At 46.8% G+C, this 16,175-nt stretch overlaps 1 protein-coding gene across 2 annotated transcripts in view; it reads right to left on the minus strand.

Annotated features, from left to right (window-relative positions):
* TMC6 (transmembrane channel like 6) overlaps positions 1-16,175 on the minus strand; it is a 189,377-nt gene that overhangs the window by 123,751 nt on the left and 49,451 nt on the right. For both annotated transcript variants that reach the window (XM_075349520.1, XM_075349519.1), the window contains one exon: positions 15,422-15,522. In XM_075349520.1, the coding sequence (XP_075205635.1) occupies positions 15,422-15,522 (101 nt within the window). The remainder of the gene's footprint in view (positions 1-15,421; positions 15,523-16,175) is intronic.

Here is a 16,175-nt window from a genome sequence, read left to right on the forward strand (position 1 = left end):
TCTCTCTCTTCTTCCTCCCTCCTCCGTTTGTTGTTGTGAGTCGAAAAGATTCAAAAATACAAAAATTAAAAAGGTTTATTTTGGTCGAGGCACAGAAGAAAAAAAATGCTATAACAAGTGAGCAAAACATTATGTCTATAAAATATAGTTGTGTGAATGCACCCGAATTGAGAAGATGCATCACTTAAAAGCCCTCTGGAAGCCATATCAAAGAGGTTGTCACCTATCCATAGGTTCCACTACTGGGGATCGCACCAATCAGCAAATCAATTACCGGTAGTTTTTATTTTGACTACTAAATGGCATTCCAAGGTGGAAGCCGGCTCCATTCATTCTCCATGGGGTAGCCAGAAAAAAAGCCAAGTGCAGAACGGAATGAATGGAGGCTAAGTCACACTGCCACTTTATTCTAAGGGGAACAAAAGTTCCCAGTTGTGCTGAACAGTGTGGTTCCAGTGGTCGGCACCAGGGGTGGGATTCAGCCGGTTCTGTCCGGTTCGGGAGAACTGGTTGTTAAAATAGCAGCCGGTTCCTCAAACCGGCAAGAAACCGCTCTGGCGATCCGGTTCCCTGTATTCATCTGTGTTAGTGTCTTTAAGACTCTAACACATATGAATCCCCGCACCTTCGCGCCGCACTTCCGGGTTCAGTGGAGCCTGTCTGCTCCCTGACCCGGTGTGCAGCGACGCGCTGACGCTGCAGAGAGGTCACGGAAGTGTGGTGAGGTAGCTCCTCCTACTAGCGTCTGTCAGCGTCAGTGTGCAGAGAGTGCAGCGGAGGAAGGAAGACAGAGGAGAAGCCACTTTTCGAAAAATCTACAATTTTGTGATATGTGTAGCTCTGACTGATAAAGTTATCTGATAATGACTGCTGGGGGAGGGGGAGAGGAGATAATGATTACCGTATCTCCTCTCCCCCTCCGCCCAGAAGTCATGTCCTCTGTAGTAATGTGCCCATCTTCTCACCCTTGTAGTAATGTGCCCACTCTTGTGCCCATCCTTGTCTTTTAGCAATGCCTCATCCTGTATTAATGTCCCCTATTTATGCCACTTTCACATACACATAAAAAAAAAAAAAAAAAATAATAATTATATAAAAAAAATTCTATATATATTTATTTCTTCTCACCTACCCTCCATTCCCTCTGTGTCCTCTTTCCTGCTTCTTGCAGCCCACAGGCCCCCTGACAATCGTGGCCAGCAGCCATCTGCGCTTTACTTCAGATTTTTTTTTTCTTTCTGCACCCACAGGAACTCTCTGCAGAGCTTCATCAATGGCAGTTGCCGGCCAATCAGAGGCTAGCAGGTGACATTATTGTATGACGTTACTTGCTGGCCTCTAATTGGCCGGTGACTGCCATTGGTGGAGCTCTGCGGACAGTGCCTGTGCGCGTTAGCAGAAATCAAAAATCTGAAGTAAAGCTCAAATGGCTGCAGCCCCCAGCATAGGGCCATTAAGGTACAGTACACAAATTACCAGCAGCCACATCACAATCTATAAGACAAGCTGCAGCTGCCGTTGAATAAACTAGAACTGCATGTGCGGCTCACCCCGGGCTGGTCATTTCGGAACAGTTTATGGCCACACATCCATTTCTAGTTAAATCACCAGCGGCTGCCGCTTGTCTTATAGATCGGGATGCAACTGCCTGTCCCTGCCGTGCGTGTCAGCAAAAATCACTCCGTGTGTCCCCACTGGCACGCATGTCATAGGTTAGCCATCACTGGCTTAGGACATACTCATGTTACTAGCGTATACAAACCATACTCCTAGGCCTCCAATGTATGGTCAGCTTTTACCAGAGTTTATTTTCTCATATCTTAAAAAAAAATAAAAATAAAAAAAAAAATTGCAAAGTTTTTCCTTCCCATTGCAATACTAAAAATGGACAATATGTTAATGTCAATGTGTGTGGTCAGCGATTTCATGGATTCATACACTGTAGTTGTAACTTTCATCTGTGACTCGAATTGAAAAATCAAACAGGTCTCCGTGATTTATATTTTTTGCAAACAGGTTCATAGATAACAAGTGTGAATGAAAACCACAGATGGAACACAGACACAGACACAGACACAGACACAGACACAGACACAGACACAGACACAGACACAGACACAGACACAGACACAGACACAGACACAGACACAGACACAGACACAGACACAGACACAGACACAGACACAGACATCTCCTGGGCACTTGAGGAAGTATAAAAATATACAGACATTACAGCACAGGAGGATAGCTGATTCTTTTTGTGATGTAAAACATTTAAAAAAGTATTTTACCTTAAAGAAAGGACTAATTTGCGATCCCATGCTGTAATGTCTGTATACTCTCTTGTGTCTTCCCTTGCTCAGGAGATGTGGTATGATCAGCCCATGTCCCTGTACGGTCAGACATGGCCATTACACAGTACACAGCAGGGGCACATATAAGATCTCAGCACAGGAACAGTTTTTTTTTTTTTAACACATCCAATTGTGGAAATAATCAATATATCTTGGAATAATAATAAAGATGAATTTTGTTTATGGGAAAAACCGCTTTAACCAGAGCCTCTTGGAATATATTGTGTACGATGTGAAAAAAGCATTTACGTCTCCTTGTAGGAAACATTGATCTCTAAAGCAATACATATTTTATGTGAATCTATTTTACATTCTTAGCATTGATGACTGGCAATATTCAGAGGCTATTCTACCGTACGAGTCCTCTCTTCTGTTTATTCTACTAGAGTATACATACACAATAGGGTGCGTCACTATACAGACTGATACAAAGACAAACAAGAAAAAAAAAAAAAAAGGTCGCATGATAAGGGTACAAGTAAAAATGTACTACACAAACAACTAGATTAGAAATAAAAGCTTCATTCAAAATAGCACATGCAGGACCTAAAATAACAGCTCAAAAAAAAAAAAAGAGATCAAGTTTGCCCCACCAAATGCTTCTTTTACTTTAAAAAAAATTGTTTAACCCCTTCACGACCGGCCGATTTTTCGCTTTTTTTTTTTTTCCGCCATTCTTTTTCTGAGAGACGTAACTTTTTTATTTTTCAGTCAATATGGTCATGTGAGGACTCATTTTTTGCGGAACAAGCTGTATTTTTAAATGAAACCATCAGTTTTACCATGTAGTGTACTGGAAAACGGCAAAAAAATTCCAAATGCAGAAAAATTGCAAAAAAAGTGCGATAGCACTATTGTTTTGAGATATTTTATTCACTATGTTCACTATATGGTAAAACTGATGTGTGGGTGTGATGCCTCAGGTCAGTACGAGTTCGTAGACACCAAACATGTCTCGGTTTACTTTTATATAAGGGGTAAAAAAAAAAAAAAAAAAAAAAAAAAAAAAAAAAAAAAATCGGAAGTTTGTCCGAAAAAAGGGGCGCACGTTTTCCGCCATATTCCGTGACCCGTAGCTTTCTCATTTTTCGGATCTATAGCTCAGTGAAGGCTTATTTTTTGCGTCTCGAGCTGACGTTTTAACGATACCATTTTTGCGCAGATGCTACGTTTTGATCGCCTCTTATTGCATTTTGCGCAAATGTTGTGGCGACAAAAAAACGTCGTTTAGGCGTTTGGAATTTTTTTGCCGCTACGCAGTAGACTGATCAGATTAATTGATTTTATATTTTGATAGATCGGGGCGTTTCTGAACGCGGCGATACCAAATGTGTGTATATTTTTTATTTTTTTAACCCTTTAATTTTCAATGGGGCGAATGGGGGGTGATTTGAACTTTTAGGGGTTTTTTTAAAAAATTTTAAAACTTTTTTTTAACTTTTTTTTTTTTAATTTTACTAGTCCCCCTAGGGGGCTATTGCGATCAGCAGTCCGATCGCTCTGCACTATCTGCTGATCACAGCTACATAGCTGTAAACAGCAGATACGCTCACTTTCTTTTTCACTGTGCCGCGGGCACAGCGAAAGTGAAAGCAATTCATGTGTAGTACAGGAGTCATCACATGACCCTGTGCTACCATGACAACTACCTGAAGTCACGTGATCGCGTCACGTGACTTCCGGTATCGGGCGGTAAGTAAAGGCTTACCGCGGTCGCGCTTATAATGGTGCTGTCACATATTGACAGTGCCATTTAAGGGGTTAAACGGCACGAGCAGATAACGATTCTGCTCGTGCCTAGCAGGCACACATCTCAGCTGTGAAAATCAGCTGAGATGTGCGCCGATAGCAGCATGCTGCCACCGGCAGACCGCGGGCAGTAACGTTATTACCACTAGGACGTAATTTGACGGCCCGCGGTCGTTAAGGGGTTAAAAGAACTGGGAGTCCTCAGTGGCTGATACCTTTTTATGGCTAACTGAAAAGATGGTAATAATAGCAAGCTTTCGAGACTGCTCAGGTCTCTTCTTCAGGTTCAGTATAACACAAAATCTGAAGAGTCACATATTTACCGTATTTTTCGGACTATAAGACGCACCAGACCATAAGACGCATCCTGGTTTTAGAGGAGGAAAATAAAATTTTAAGCAAAAAATGTGGTCAGGGCACACTTCTGGGGTGAGGATCTGCTGCTGACACTGTTATGGGGGTAATGTCCCCAAATTCTCTACTAAGATACCCCATCCTGGTAATGATCCTCCTGCCTTGTATATAATCCCCATCCTTGTATATATGTCTCTCATCCTGGTATAGCCCCCATCCTGCTATATACCCCCATCCTGCTATATGGCCTGCATCCTGTGGCACACAAAAAATAAACGTTTATACTCACCTTTCCTCACTCCAGCGGCATCGCTCGTCCTCCTGTCTGTGCCAGCAGCAGCGCCGCTGACCTGTGTGGAGCCGGTCACCGATCCCAGCAGCATCGCGATGTCCTCCTGTCTGCCTGCCCGCTGATGTGTGTGGAGAGCGGTGCACACAGGGATGACGTCATCGCTGTGCGCACCACTCTCCACACACATCAGCGGGCAGGCAGACAGGAGGACATCGCGATGCTGCTGGGATCGGTGACCGGTGAGTATACCATACATATTCACTGCCCCCCGCGCTGATGAGGATGCGCGGCGGGGCAGTGAATATAAGCACACATTATCACTCCAGGCTGTAGTTGCCAGGGCTGATCACGTGGGCCGGCTGCTAATTATGCGTGCATCTGTGCCTGCCCCCATGTCAGCAGCCGGGCTGCTCGGATCCCCGGTGGCTCGAGGGATCTCCGAACCCGGGGGATCGTGCAGCCACTCGAATAAAAAGGGGGAGAGTATTTACACGGGATTGTTTGGTTAACGTTCGTGACGCCACCCGTGGTGCGTGGTAAGATGGAGTACCACCACTGCGGTTAGGAGTACCTGGTGGCGATGGTGCGGGCAGCTAGGTGTTTTAAACCCCTCCACGGGTAGGGGGAATGCCCTGGGACTCAGTGACGATGACGGGGAGGTGTCGTTGGGACAGTAAGGGTCACTTGCGTACTCACTCAGTCCAATAACGCTGCCACAGAAAACTGTAGTAAACCAAAGTTCCGGACACCGCTGCCGCTTGGGGGGGGGAAGCACGCCTGGATCCCGTGCACTTTGGTGTTGCCTGTTAGTCTGTGACCTTTACCTTGGCACCTAGTCTTCTGGTTGGTCCCTCAAGTATAGAACTAGTCGGGTCACAATCACCAGTATGGCTAACTGAGTGAGCTTGCTCTCAGGGTTCACGCTTGGGATTTTCTGGACCGTATAGTGTGAAAGTCCTATCCCCCTCGCTAGTACCCAGATTTTGGAGCAGGTGGAGAACGGATCTTGAAGGCTCCGTCCTTGTCGGGTAAACTGTCAAGACGCCTGAAGCTTCTTCCTGACCTAAGGTCCACGTACCCAGTCATGCCCTGGCCCCTGCCCGGTGATGGCATAAGGCTGACGGCTGTGCTCCTCAACAGTCCGTGGCCCTTGTCACGATCACCTGCAAACTGGGGTCCAGCTCCTACCAGGTCCAGACCAACGTCTGCCACCTAGTAGTCTCAAGGAGCCCAGCTCCTGACCTCTCCTCGTCGAGAGTCACTGCTCAACTCACTTGTGGCCTCTCCTCTTGAGAGTCACTCCTCAACTAAATGTCTCCTGACACTCCTGGCCTCCCCTTAACAAACCCCCAAGTGGGCTACCCTATTCCACTCAGGCCGGCCAGTGGTGTGTCTGGTGGGTGTGGTGTAGTGTGTTCCTAGGATTTTGATTAGCTTGTTCTTGGCAACATCGAAGGTTAGGGACCCGTAACCATGGAGGAGGTGGATATCGTACAGAAGGGCAGATTGCACAATACCCTGTGACGACCCTGATAGGCCAGGGCGTCATACATTCCCCGCCCATCATAAATATGTAACTCTTCAGATTTTGTGTTATACTGAGCCTGATTAAGACCCGAGTAGTCTCGAAAACTTGCTATTATTACCATCTTTTGAGTTAGCCATTAAAAGGTATCAACCACTGAGGACTCTCAGTTCTTTTAAACATTTTTTTCTCTCTACTGGCTAACATGGCACAAAGATATATTTTACCTGTATCTTTTACTTTAGGCATTCAGTGATCAGTGTATTTCAGATGGAGCATTGGAGTCAGAGACTCCTAAATCATTAAAGGGGTTGCCCCATTACTCTTACATTGATGGCCTATCCTTAGGATAGATCATCAATGTCTGATCGGCCATAGTCCGGCAAACAACACCCCCGCCAATCAGCTATTCTCGGTGCCGGCAGCAGGAAAACTCAATTCCGGAACTGCCCTGTCAACTGACAGTACCTGGCCGCAGTCACCTAGATCAGCTGATGTGCGAAGTGTCGGACCCCCGGCCGATCACACATTGATGACCTATCCTAAGAATAGCCCATCAATGTAAAAGTAGTGGACAACCCACTTTAAGGCCCTGTGCGCACTTGCCGTTTTTTGCCACGGATTTCCTGCGATTTTGCTGCATGTTTCGCTGCAGAAAATGTTCATAACATCTCTGCAGTGATTCACCCAGCAAAACCTATGGGGAAAAAAACGCTGTGCGCACTATGCGGATTTTGACAGCTGCATGTTTTTCTGCGGGATTCCCGCAGCAAAAACAATTGCATGTCACTTCTTTTCCGCACGTCGCTGCGGCATTTCACTCCATTGACTGCCATGTAATTGTGGCGCCCCTGAGGCTTCCGTCGCCCACAGAGATATTGCACCTCAGCCAGAGGTGTGATGTCCCATCCTGGGTAAGAATGAGGTCATATGCCGGCCCACAGACTAAACTTGCACACACCAATTGGTAGGCATACACTGGGTCAGGGATAGTGGCAGCAACCCCCATAGATGTATTCGTGGGGCCATAAGTCCCATTTCTGGTCCCAACAGTGTGGGTGGGGCCTAGTCAGTGGGTGTGTGGGAGGGGTCAGAAAGTGTGAGTAGATAAGGGAACCAGGAAGTTCAAGTTCAGTCAGCCTGTTGGGCAGTGAGAGAGAAGGAGTGAGGAGGTGGGCTGTCAGGAGAGGACAGCAGATAGAAGAGAAAGTGACAGAAAGAAGTTCCTCGTGGAGATCCTGGGGTCTAGTTAGGCCCAGGAAAGAAAGAAAGAAAAGAAAGAAAGAAAGAAAAGAAGAAAAGAAAGAAAAGAAAGAAAAGAAGAAAAGAAAGAAAAGAAAGAAAAGAAAGAAAGAAAGAAAAGAAAGAAAAGAAAGAAAAGAAAGAAAAGAAAGAAAAGAAAGAAAAGAAAGAAAAGAAAGAAAAGAAAGAAAAGAAAGAAAAGAAAGAAAAGAAAGAAAAGAAAGAAAAGAAAAGAAAAGAAAGAAAAAGAAAGAAAAGAAAGAAAAGAAAGAAAAGAAAGAAAAGAAAGAAAAGAAAGAAAAGAAAGAAAAGAAAGAAAAGAAAGAAAAGAAAGAAAAGAAAGAAAAGAAAGAAAAGAAAGAAAAGAAAGAAAAGAAAGAAAAGAAAGAAAAGAAAGAAAAGAAAGAAAAGAAAGAAAAGAAAGAAAGAAAGAAAGAAAGAAAGAAAGAAAGAAAGAAAGAAAAGAAAGAAAAGAAAGAAAAGAAGAAAAGAAAGAAAAGAAAGAAAAGAAAGAAAGAAAGAAAAGAAAGAAAAGAAAGAAAGAAAGAAAAGAAAGAAAAGAAAGAAAAGAAAGAAAAGAAAGAAAAGAAAGAAAAGAAAGAAAGAAAGAAAAGAAAGAAAAGAAAGAAAAGAAAGAAAGAAAGAAAGAAAGAAAGAAAGAAAGAAAAGAAAAGAAAAGAAAGAAAAGAAAAGAAAAGAAAGAAAGAAAAGAAAGAAAAGAATTCCAGGGCCACGGAAGGGCATATTGGCTCGTGGCCTGTTCCACTGGAAGATCGGGTGGAGGGATCTGCTGCATTCGGGACGGTCCCCAGACAGAGGGAAGAAAGACAATTCCTCAAAAGTAACACTGAAGGCCTGGGGTGGTTGCAAGCGCCCAGGGCCAAAACCCGCCACAGATGCCCGGATACACCTACGGTTAGCCCCCTTTGTGCAGGCCCTGTGGTGGAGGCCAAGACCAGTTCAGCTAATAGAGTCAAGGCTAAGAAGTCAGTCAGGAAAGAGACACAGGAGGGGTGCACCGGTATTGACCTCTGAACTACCTGGGATCGGCGGCAGCCCCTGACAGTGAATCCCAGCCTCCTGTGGGCAACCGGTTTGCTGCAGCAACTGAAACAATGAGTAAACATCTGAACTGCAAGCCCTGTGTCGTCTGCTTTATCCTGCACTGCATCTACAACACCATAGACTTTACCAAGCACCAAAGGTTGCCCCGGGGTACCCGCTCTACCTGTGGAGAGCAAGAAATACTTCAGCTGCCATAACATCAGCCCCGGAGGTCCCTTCCAGCAGCTGCGGCTCCATAGCTGCAAATTACCACAGGTAGCGTCACAAATCTTTCATAAACTTTATTATTATAATCACCCCCAATATCGCCACAGTAATCTACTCCACCAGGGCCACGGAGTCGGGCCCCGCCACCGGCTGACCACACCGGACTAGTCCGGCCCGACACCGAGTCACCCAAAGCCCTGGGGTGGGTGAGTCACATCTGGCGTCACGAACAGGATATGAACAAGACCCGCTGATACGGGTGACGTGTGCCTTACAGAACTGTGCTTAAGAGACTATGTTTTACTGTGTGAAAACTGCCGCCGCCTTTGTAACTTGCTAAGTGCGGGAAGAAGGGGGATGTGCCTGAGAAAAGAGCGCGAAGTTAAGCCCCGCCTCCGCTACGCAAAGAGGAAGGTAGAAGAAGAAAAAGATGGCGTTTCAGGAAAGCACTGTACGGACAAGCGTCTGATACTGGTGGCTACAAGAGAAAAGCACTTACCAGAATGTACTGGATCGTCGGAGTAGGGATGCCGTCCGTGGTGGGCTGGGTGTCGGCCTGGCGCCAGGGAGTGGTCTATACCCCGGCTCCGCCTCCGGAGTGGAGAAGGGTGCAGCCGAGCAGTGCTGCCGAGTGCTCGAGAACAGGTGCAACTATCAACCGGGAAGGCTGCAGAAAGGCAGAATACTGGAAACCCGGAGCAATTGAAGACGCATGGGAGCGAGCCTCGGACCCCGGCATGGCCCTCCGGATGGAGGAACTGAAGCAGCTGGGCTGCCGGTTGCAACAGCTCATGGGAGAAGTGGAGGAGAAGGACGCTGAACCCGAGGCCCCGGGTGACGCCCGAGCAGCAGCCAGCGGAGCGGAGAGTCGGGAGACCCAGACCACTGCTACTGACCCGGGTAAGGGACCCGTCGCCCCCGCTGCACCGCACGTCACCCCCGCTGAACCGGACTCGGCTGTGTCTGACGAGCAGCCCTTGCCCAGCCCCCCTGCCGGTGAACCCGAAGCTGCCGCTGAACGCGTGAAGGCGTGGGCTGCCGCCGCGGAACCCGGAAGCGGATGCTCCACCCCAGACCGGCTAAGCCCTGACCTGCTCCTGGGGCCTTTGCCCAGCCCTCCGACCGGGGAGCCCGGAGCCGTCTCGCCCGACATGCACTGGGATGCTGCACCGTACGCGAGAGTGGACTGGCGGTACCCCTCTGGCCGGAACTGACCAAGGTGGCCACCACCATGGTGTGCCAATGGCAAATTGAGCAGTTCCGGATAGAACGAGAGCGAAAGGAGGCGAATCGGGCTAAAAATGAGGCCGCCAACCTGGCTGACAAGGCCCGGATGCGTAGAGCCAAAAAGAGCAATCATGGCCCAGTCCGGAGGGGCCAAATCATAGACTTTGACCTAGAAAAAGGCTGAGGCTTCATCAGAGAGCCTGGACTGGGCAAGGACATCTGTTTATTCACCGGGCCACTGGACTTGAAGTGGCCGGTGTATTGTGGGTCTTATATAAATAATAATGTTGATGGACAACTGGGCCACTGGACTATGTGTGGCCAGGACTTTAGCATGTAAATAGTTGCACCCGTTGTGCCCTCTACCAAAATTATGGTGGGAAAGTAGCCTGCAGCAATTGTGCATTGGACAGTAAAAGTGCACCAAAGACTCTAACGTTTGTTCACCTGTTATGCAACGTTCAAGTGAAAAGTTATTGTTTACCAGTTAAAATGCATATAAACTTTTTGCAGTTAACACCACTGTATTTTTGTTTCAGCCCGCGGACGTGCTGCGATTTGCTGTGGGGGGAGTGTGGCACCCCTGCGGCTTCCATCGCCACAGAGATATTGCACCTCAGCCAGAGGTGCGATGTCCCATCCTGAGTAAGAATGAGGTCATATGCCGGCCCACAGACTGCATTCGGGGACGGTCCCCAGACAGAGGGAAGAAAGACAATTCCTCAAAAGTAACACCGAAGGCCTAGGGTGGTTGCAAGCGCCCAGGGCCACAACCCGCCACAGATCCCCGGTGAAGGGGGCAGGATACAACTACGGTTAGCCCCCTTTGTACAGGCCCTGTGGAGGAGGCCAAGACCAGTTCAGCTAATAGAGTCAAGGCTAAGAAGTCAGTCAGGAAAGAGACACAGGAGGGGTGCACCGGTATTGACCTCTGAACTACCCGGGATCAGCGGCAGCCCCTGACAGTGAATCCCAGCATACTGTGGGCAACCGGTTTGCTGCAGCAACTGAAACAGTGAGTAAAAATCTGAACTGGAAGCCCTGTGTCGTCTGCTTTATCCTGCACTGCATCTACAACACCATAGACTTTACCAAGCACCAAAGGTTGCCTCGGGGTACCCGCTCCACCTGTGGAGAGCAAGAAATACTTCAGCTGCCATAACATCAGCCCCGGAGGTCCCTTCCAGCAGCTGTGGCTCCATAGCTGCAAATTACCACAGGTGGCATCACGAATCTTTCATAAACTTTATTATAATCATCACCCCCAATATCGCCACAGTAATCGACTCCACCAGGGCCACGGAGTCGGGCCCCGCCACTGCTGACCACCCCGGACTAGTCCGGCCCGACACAGAGTCACCCAAAGCCCTGGGGTGGGCGAGTCATAATCGTGAAATCCCGCAGGGAATAATGCAGGCAGCAAATTCTGTGCGGTTCATTGCGTTTTTCTGCGTTATTCCCTCCAGTATTTCGCGGTTTACCTGCGGTAATGTTCATCGCTGCCCTGCGGTTTGCAGGCAAGTGATGTCATTATGACAGGAAGAGGAAGCGGAGCAGAGAGTAAATATACACATATCAGACACAGACATATAGAATACACACATATCGCACTCACACACAGACATATAGAATACACATACTAAGCAAACGGACATATAGGGAAAAAAAAAAAAAAAAAAAACGTGGGCTCCGCCGTATTTTTACCCTTCAGCCGAGGTAAGCACACAGCGGAGGCCTGGTATTCTCAGGCTGGGGAGGTCGGGGGCCAGGGTTAATGTCCCCCCCCTCCCGCAGCCGAGAATATCAGCCCGCAGCTGCCCTGGGACTGTCGCATCCATTATGCGGCAGTCCCGGAGTGTCCCCGACTCTTCCTGTTGCCGTGTAGCAGTGGCAATCAGGGTAATATAAGGAGTTAATGGCAGCGGATCGCCGCCATTAAGTCCAGGCTTGATCATGGCAGCATCTATGAGACAGCTGACATGATCAACCCATAAGTAAAGTGAAAAAACACACACACCGAAAAATCCTTTATTTTAAATAAAACACAAAAAAAAGCCCCTGGTTCACCCCTTTATTAACCTCCCCGAAACACACAGCTCCAGCATAATCCACGTCCTGCGATGCTTGCATCCAGCCGCGACTGACACGCTGCTGAATGCAGCCTCGCAACGAGACTGCAGAGGTAATTACCGGTCATTTCAACACACTACCGACCGTGAGAAATGCAGCGTGTGCTCACAGGGACTCTATCTATCTATCTTTCTATTCTTCTGTCTATCTATTTATCTGTCTGCTATCTATCTCAGAAGGAAATGACTTTTTTTTTCTCAATGTGCTTTATTGCATTGAATGCATTAAAGCACATGTACCAACCCACACTCGGCAAAAACGCGGCAATACCACGAACAATACTGCGGTAGAACCACAGCAAACCGCATGCGGTTTTCAGGTGCGGTTTGCCGCGTTTTTTTTACCGCGGGTGCGGTAATCTTTCAGACACTGCGGAATTTTCTTAAGAAAATTCCGTTTTCCAGTGCGCACAGGGCCTAAGAGACGTGAAGCTGGAGTGTATGAAAAGTGCTGTGCGCCTCACCACAAATCTTACTCCAGGAACACCACAGCTTGACATGAATTAGATGAGCTGTGGCATCACGCCATTGACCCGTGGTTTGGTTTTTCTTGCAACTTATAAACAATATATGCCAGAATTCTGCTGTAATTGCATTGATGAAACAGGGCCTGTGTCTGCAAAAACGTTAGAGACATGTTCATTTTTCATGGGAATCTCAGATCAAAATCAGCCATACAAGTAGAATTGTCCAAGCCCGGAAAATCATGGCTGGCATACGGATATCAGAAAAGCTTTGGAATTTTTTATGCTGACGAGAAAATCACTGATGTTAAAAACTGAATATTGACCTAACCCTGATTTGTAAATAAAAAAAAAATATTTAAAAAAAAAATAAAAATAAATTCCCCCCCCAAATAGGAGAAAAAAAAGCTTAGATGTTTTAATGAGGCCTTATGCCCTTTCAGACATCCGTGATCATCGGAAATAGATGAAGCGGCAGGCTCGGAACGGTCAGTCCATGCATTGTGATACAAGATGCAGCCGATGAGGCCGATGAGGCCGATGAGGCCGATGAGGCCGATGAGGCCGATGAGGCCGATGAGACCGATGAGGCCGATGAGACCGGACGTCTGAATGAGGCCTAAAAGGTGATGAAGACTACATGGAAGGAAAAGGAAACATGGTTTCTCCGCTATGCTGTAAAATTCATAGAAAGGGCCAGGATTTCATGCGGATAATCAATGCGTTTTGAAGTATTCCAACTTTATCAGGATACAACTGGTCATATTTGTGTGAAACTGAATAGGCAAATAGCAGCACAATTTTGAGAAAAAAGTCCTGTAGTCACAGGCTGCGGCAGATGGTAGACGTTCACCCTCGTGTGGTCAGCTGTGGCTTTGCCCTTAGTAATGATATTTACTTTTTGCTGAGTTTACATATCATGGTCCAGACCATTACACAAGCACGATCGGCTACATACAAGTGGACTGGCGGCTGTTTAATGCCCTGTTTACACAGGCCAACAAGAATTCTATGAGCACAGAACTATCGCTAATACAATTGTTCTGTGTGCACAGACCATATTATGGTAGCATTTCTGTATATGCAGGATGGTCTGTTGCCGATAATGATGTTTTTTTCTTTAAGCTGGTTTAAAAATCATTTCACCCCAAAAAAAAAAAAAAAAAAAAAAAAGACAGGCTTTTCTTGTTCGTTGGGTGATTACTGGATTGTTTAAATGAGACAATAGTTGGGAACGATCATTCCTAGGAATCATCATTTCCCTATTCACGCCTGTGTAATTCAGCCTATGTGCACACCACTTCCTTTAGACACCGGCATACCCGCTGAGGTTATGAAGAAGAAAGCACAACAGGAAAAAGAAGACAGTGTTTATCCTGAAGCATCTTTCTGGTCATTTTTGCAGCTTTTTTTTTTTTTTTTAAAATATATATATATATATAAAAAAAAAAAAAAAAATAAGTGGCTGGCCGAAGAATGGACAGGCCAATGGTTAGCTGCTTCACAGCTTTCGAAGACTGAAGCAGCTAAAATAAGACTAGACATTTGCACAGCAAGCGTTGACATTGCAGTGCATAAGTTCATTCATTTTGGCATTTATTTAAAAGGGAATCTGTCAGCAGATTTTTGCTACCTCATCTAAGAGCAGCATGATGTAGGCAAAGAGATTCTGAATCTAATGATGTATCACTTAGATTACTGGGTGCAGCCGCTCTGACACAGTGAAACATATTATTAGCACGTAGCAGAGCTCTGGGAGCTGCGCCCGCCCCCACACCAGGCTTTCAGTGTACATTGCCATAGACTGAAGCTGCTAATCAGAGAGGGGGAGGAGTCTGACTGCAGATCATGCTCCTCATTCAGACTAATGATAAAGCTAAGAGGCTTAAAAACCTCACTACCAGGCAGTTTTCCGTTTTTTCCTCCCCTTCTTCCAAGAGCCATATGAGGCCTGACCCTGCACTGCCATGCCAACCCATTGGCACCCTGTGATCGCTTCATGTCACTGCCAATGGCGACGGGGAATGTCGCAATCCCTGCCGGAGCATTTTAGATTGCGCTGTCAGAGTATCACAGCCCGATCTAAGGGGTTAAAAGGCCCAGGTGGATCTCGAGGCCTGTTAGCCTCACATGTCTGCTGATCAGATCAGCAGACATCTGCGGGGATCACAGCGGCAATGGGACAAACACAGCCAAGGATGTACCAATACATTCTTGGTTGTGAAGGGGTTAAACTAACATCGCAGGAAAACGAAAACAAGAGAAGAGACTGTTGGCTGTAATCTGCAAGTTAACTCATACAGCATGCTGGCTTCAGATTACATAGCAAAAACCTCCTGACAGAGTCTCTTTAAGTTCCTTTTTAGGCAAAACCCACCTGAAAAAGAGGTCATGTGCACATACCCTTAAAGGGACTCTCTCATGACGTGGGGAAACATATCAGTGCACCCTCCTACCTGCTTGTTTTCCGCCACTTTTGCCTCTAATAAGCCAGAGCTGTCAAGCAAAGAAGGGGGAAGGTGGAAATGGAAGGAAAATAAGCAGGTGGGAAGCTGCACGTATATGTTTGACCCTGCCATGATGCACGGAGCTCCTGTACTTGGGTTCACCAGTCATGGTGTGCTGACAGAGGCCCTTTAAGAGACGTGTGTGTGCTTGCGTGCGTTTTCTTGCAAAAGAGACAATAGGAAGTGCAGTGGTGTCATTTTTCAGTTCGATTTCAAGAGAAGCTAATCCGCCATGTAGCAGCCAGTTTTGATAAAGGAGGCCCCATGTCTGTGCTGCTGTTGAACAGTTTCCAGTTTTAGGAATACCTGTATTGTGGAAACGCTGCTGGAGTTCAAGCAAGCCTTCATTCTCCACGTCTTCAATAACGCTGCAGAAGGAGTCGTGCACTTCTCGCTCATCACAAGGACTGTAAGGGGACGCAAATCAATGACAAATCAGTACAATATAAACATTAGAAACTAAACTAAACACATCCTTTTCTAATAAAGCGGTTGGTAGACGGCCATTCTGGGTGATGACCCCCTTTTATGTGGGCTTCATGAGTTCGGGAGAAGGGGGCTGGCTGACCTGCATATTCCAACTGTGGTTTGCGCCATAACTTGTGTGGTCAGGTTTTTCCCCATGCGCAACTGAATCATGACGGTCACAAAAACTATCCATTTTTATGCAATTCCGTTCAGCTCTTACAATCTATTTCCCTGATAGTAGAAGATTTAAATGCCCCAATTTTGTGTGTGATTTCTGGCACCGGTGACAGCAATGTGTGAAGGGGCCTGGATATTCCAATAGCTAAGCCGCCCTCCCTCCCTGTCTGTACAGGAGCCATGATGAAAGAGGGCAGGTGGGCTACTGAAAAAGCAGTCAGCCAGCCCCCTTCTGGGCATGAGCTGACAGTTATCACCAGGCTATGCCAAGCACAGGACAATTAGAGGATTACCTATTAGTGATGAGTGAGAACTACCATGCTCAGGGGTTCAGTTCTCCTAATGAGTAGCTGGACACTCAGATGGGTGCAACTGGAGTACCAAGTATGGAAGTCACTGGATAACTCAAGCATTT

Source organism: Anomaloglossus baeobatrachus, chromosome 5 (assembly GCF_048569485.1).
Source record: "Anomaloglossus baeobatrachus isolate aAnoBae1 chromosome 5, aAnoBae1.hap1, whole genome shotgun sequence".
Taxonomy (NCBI): Eukaryota; Metazoa; Chordata; class Amphibia; order Anura; family Aromobatidae; genus Anomaloglossus; species Anomaloglossus baeobatrachus.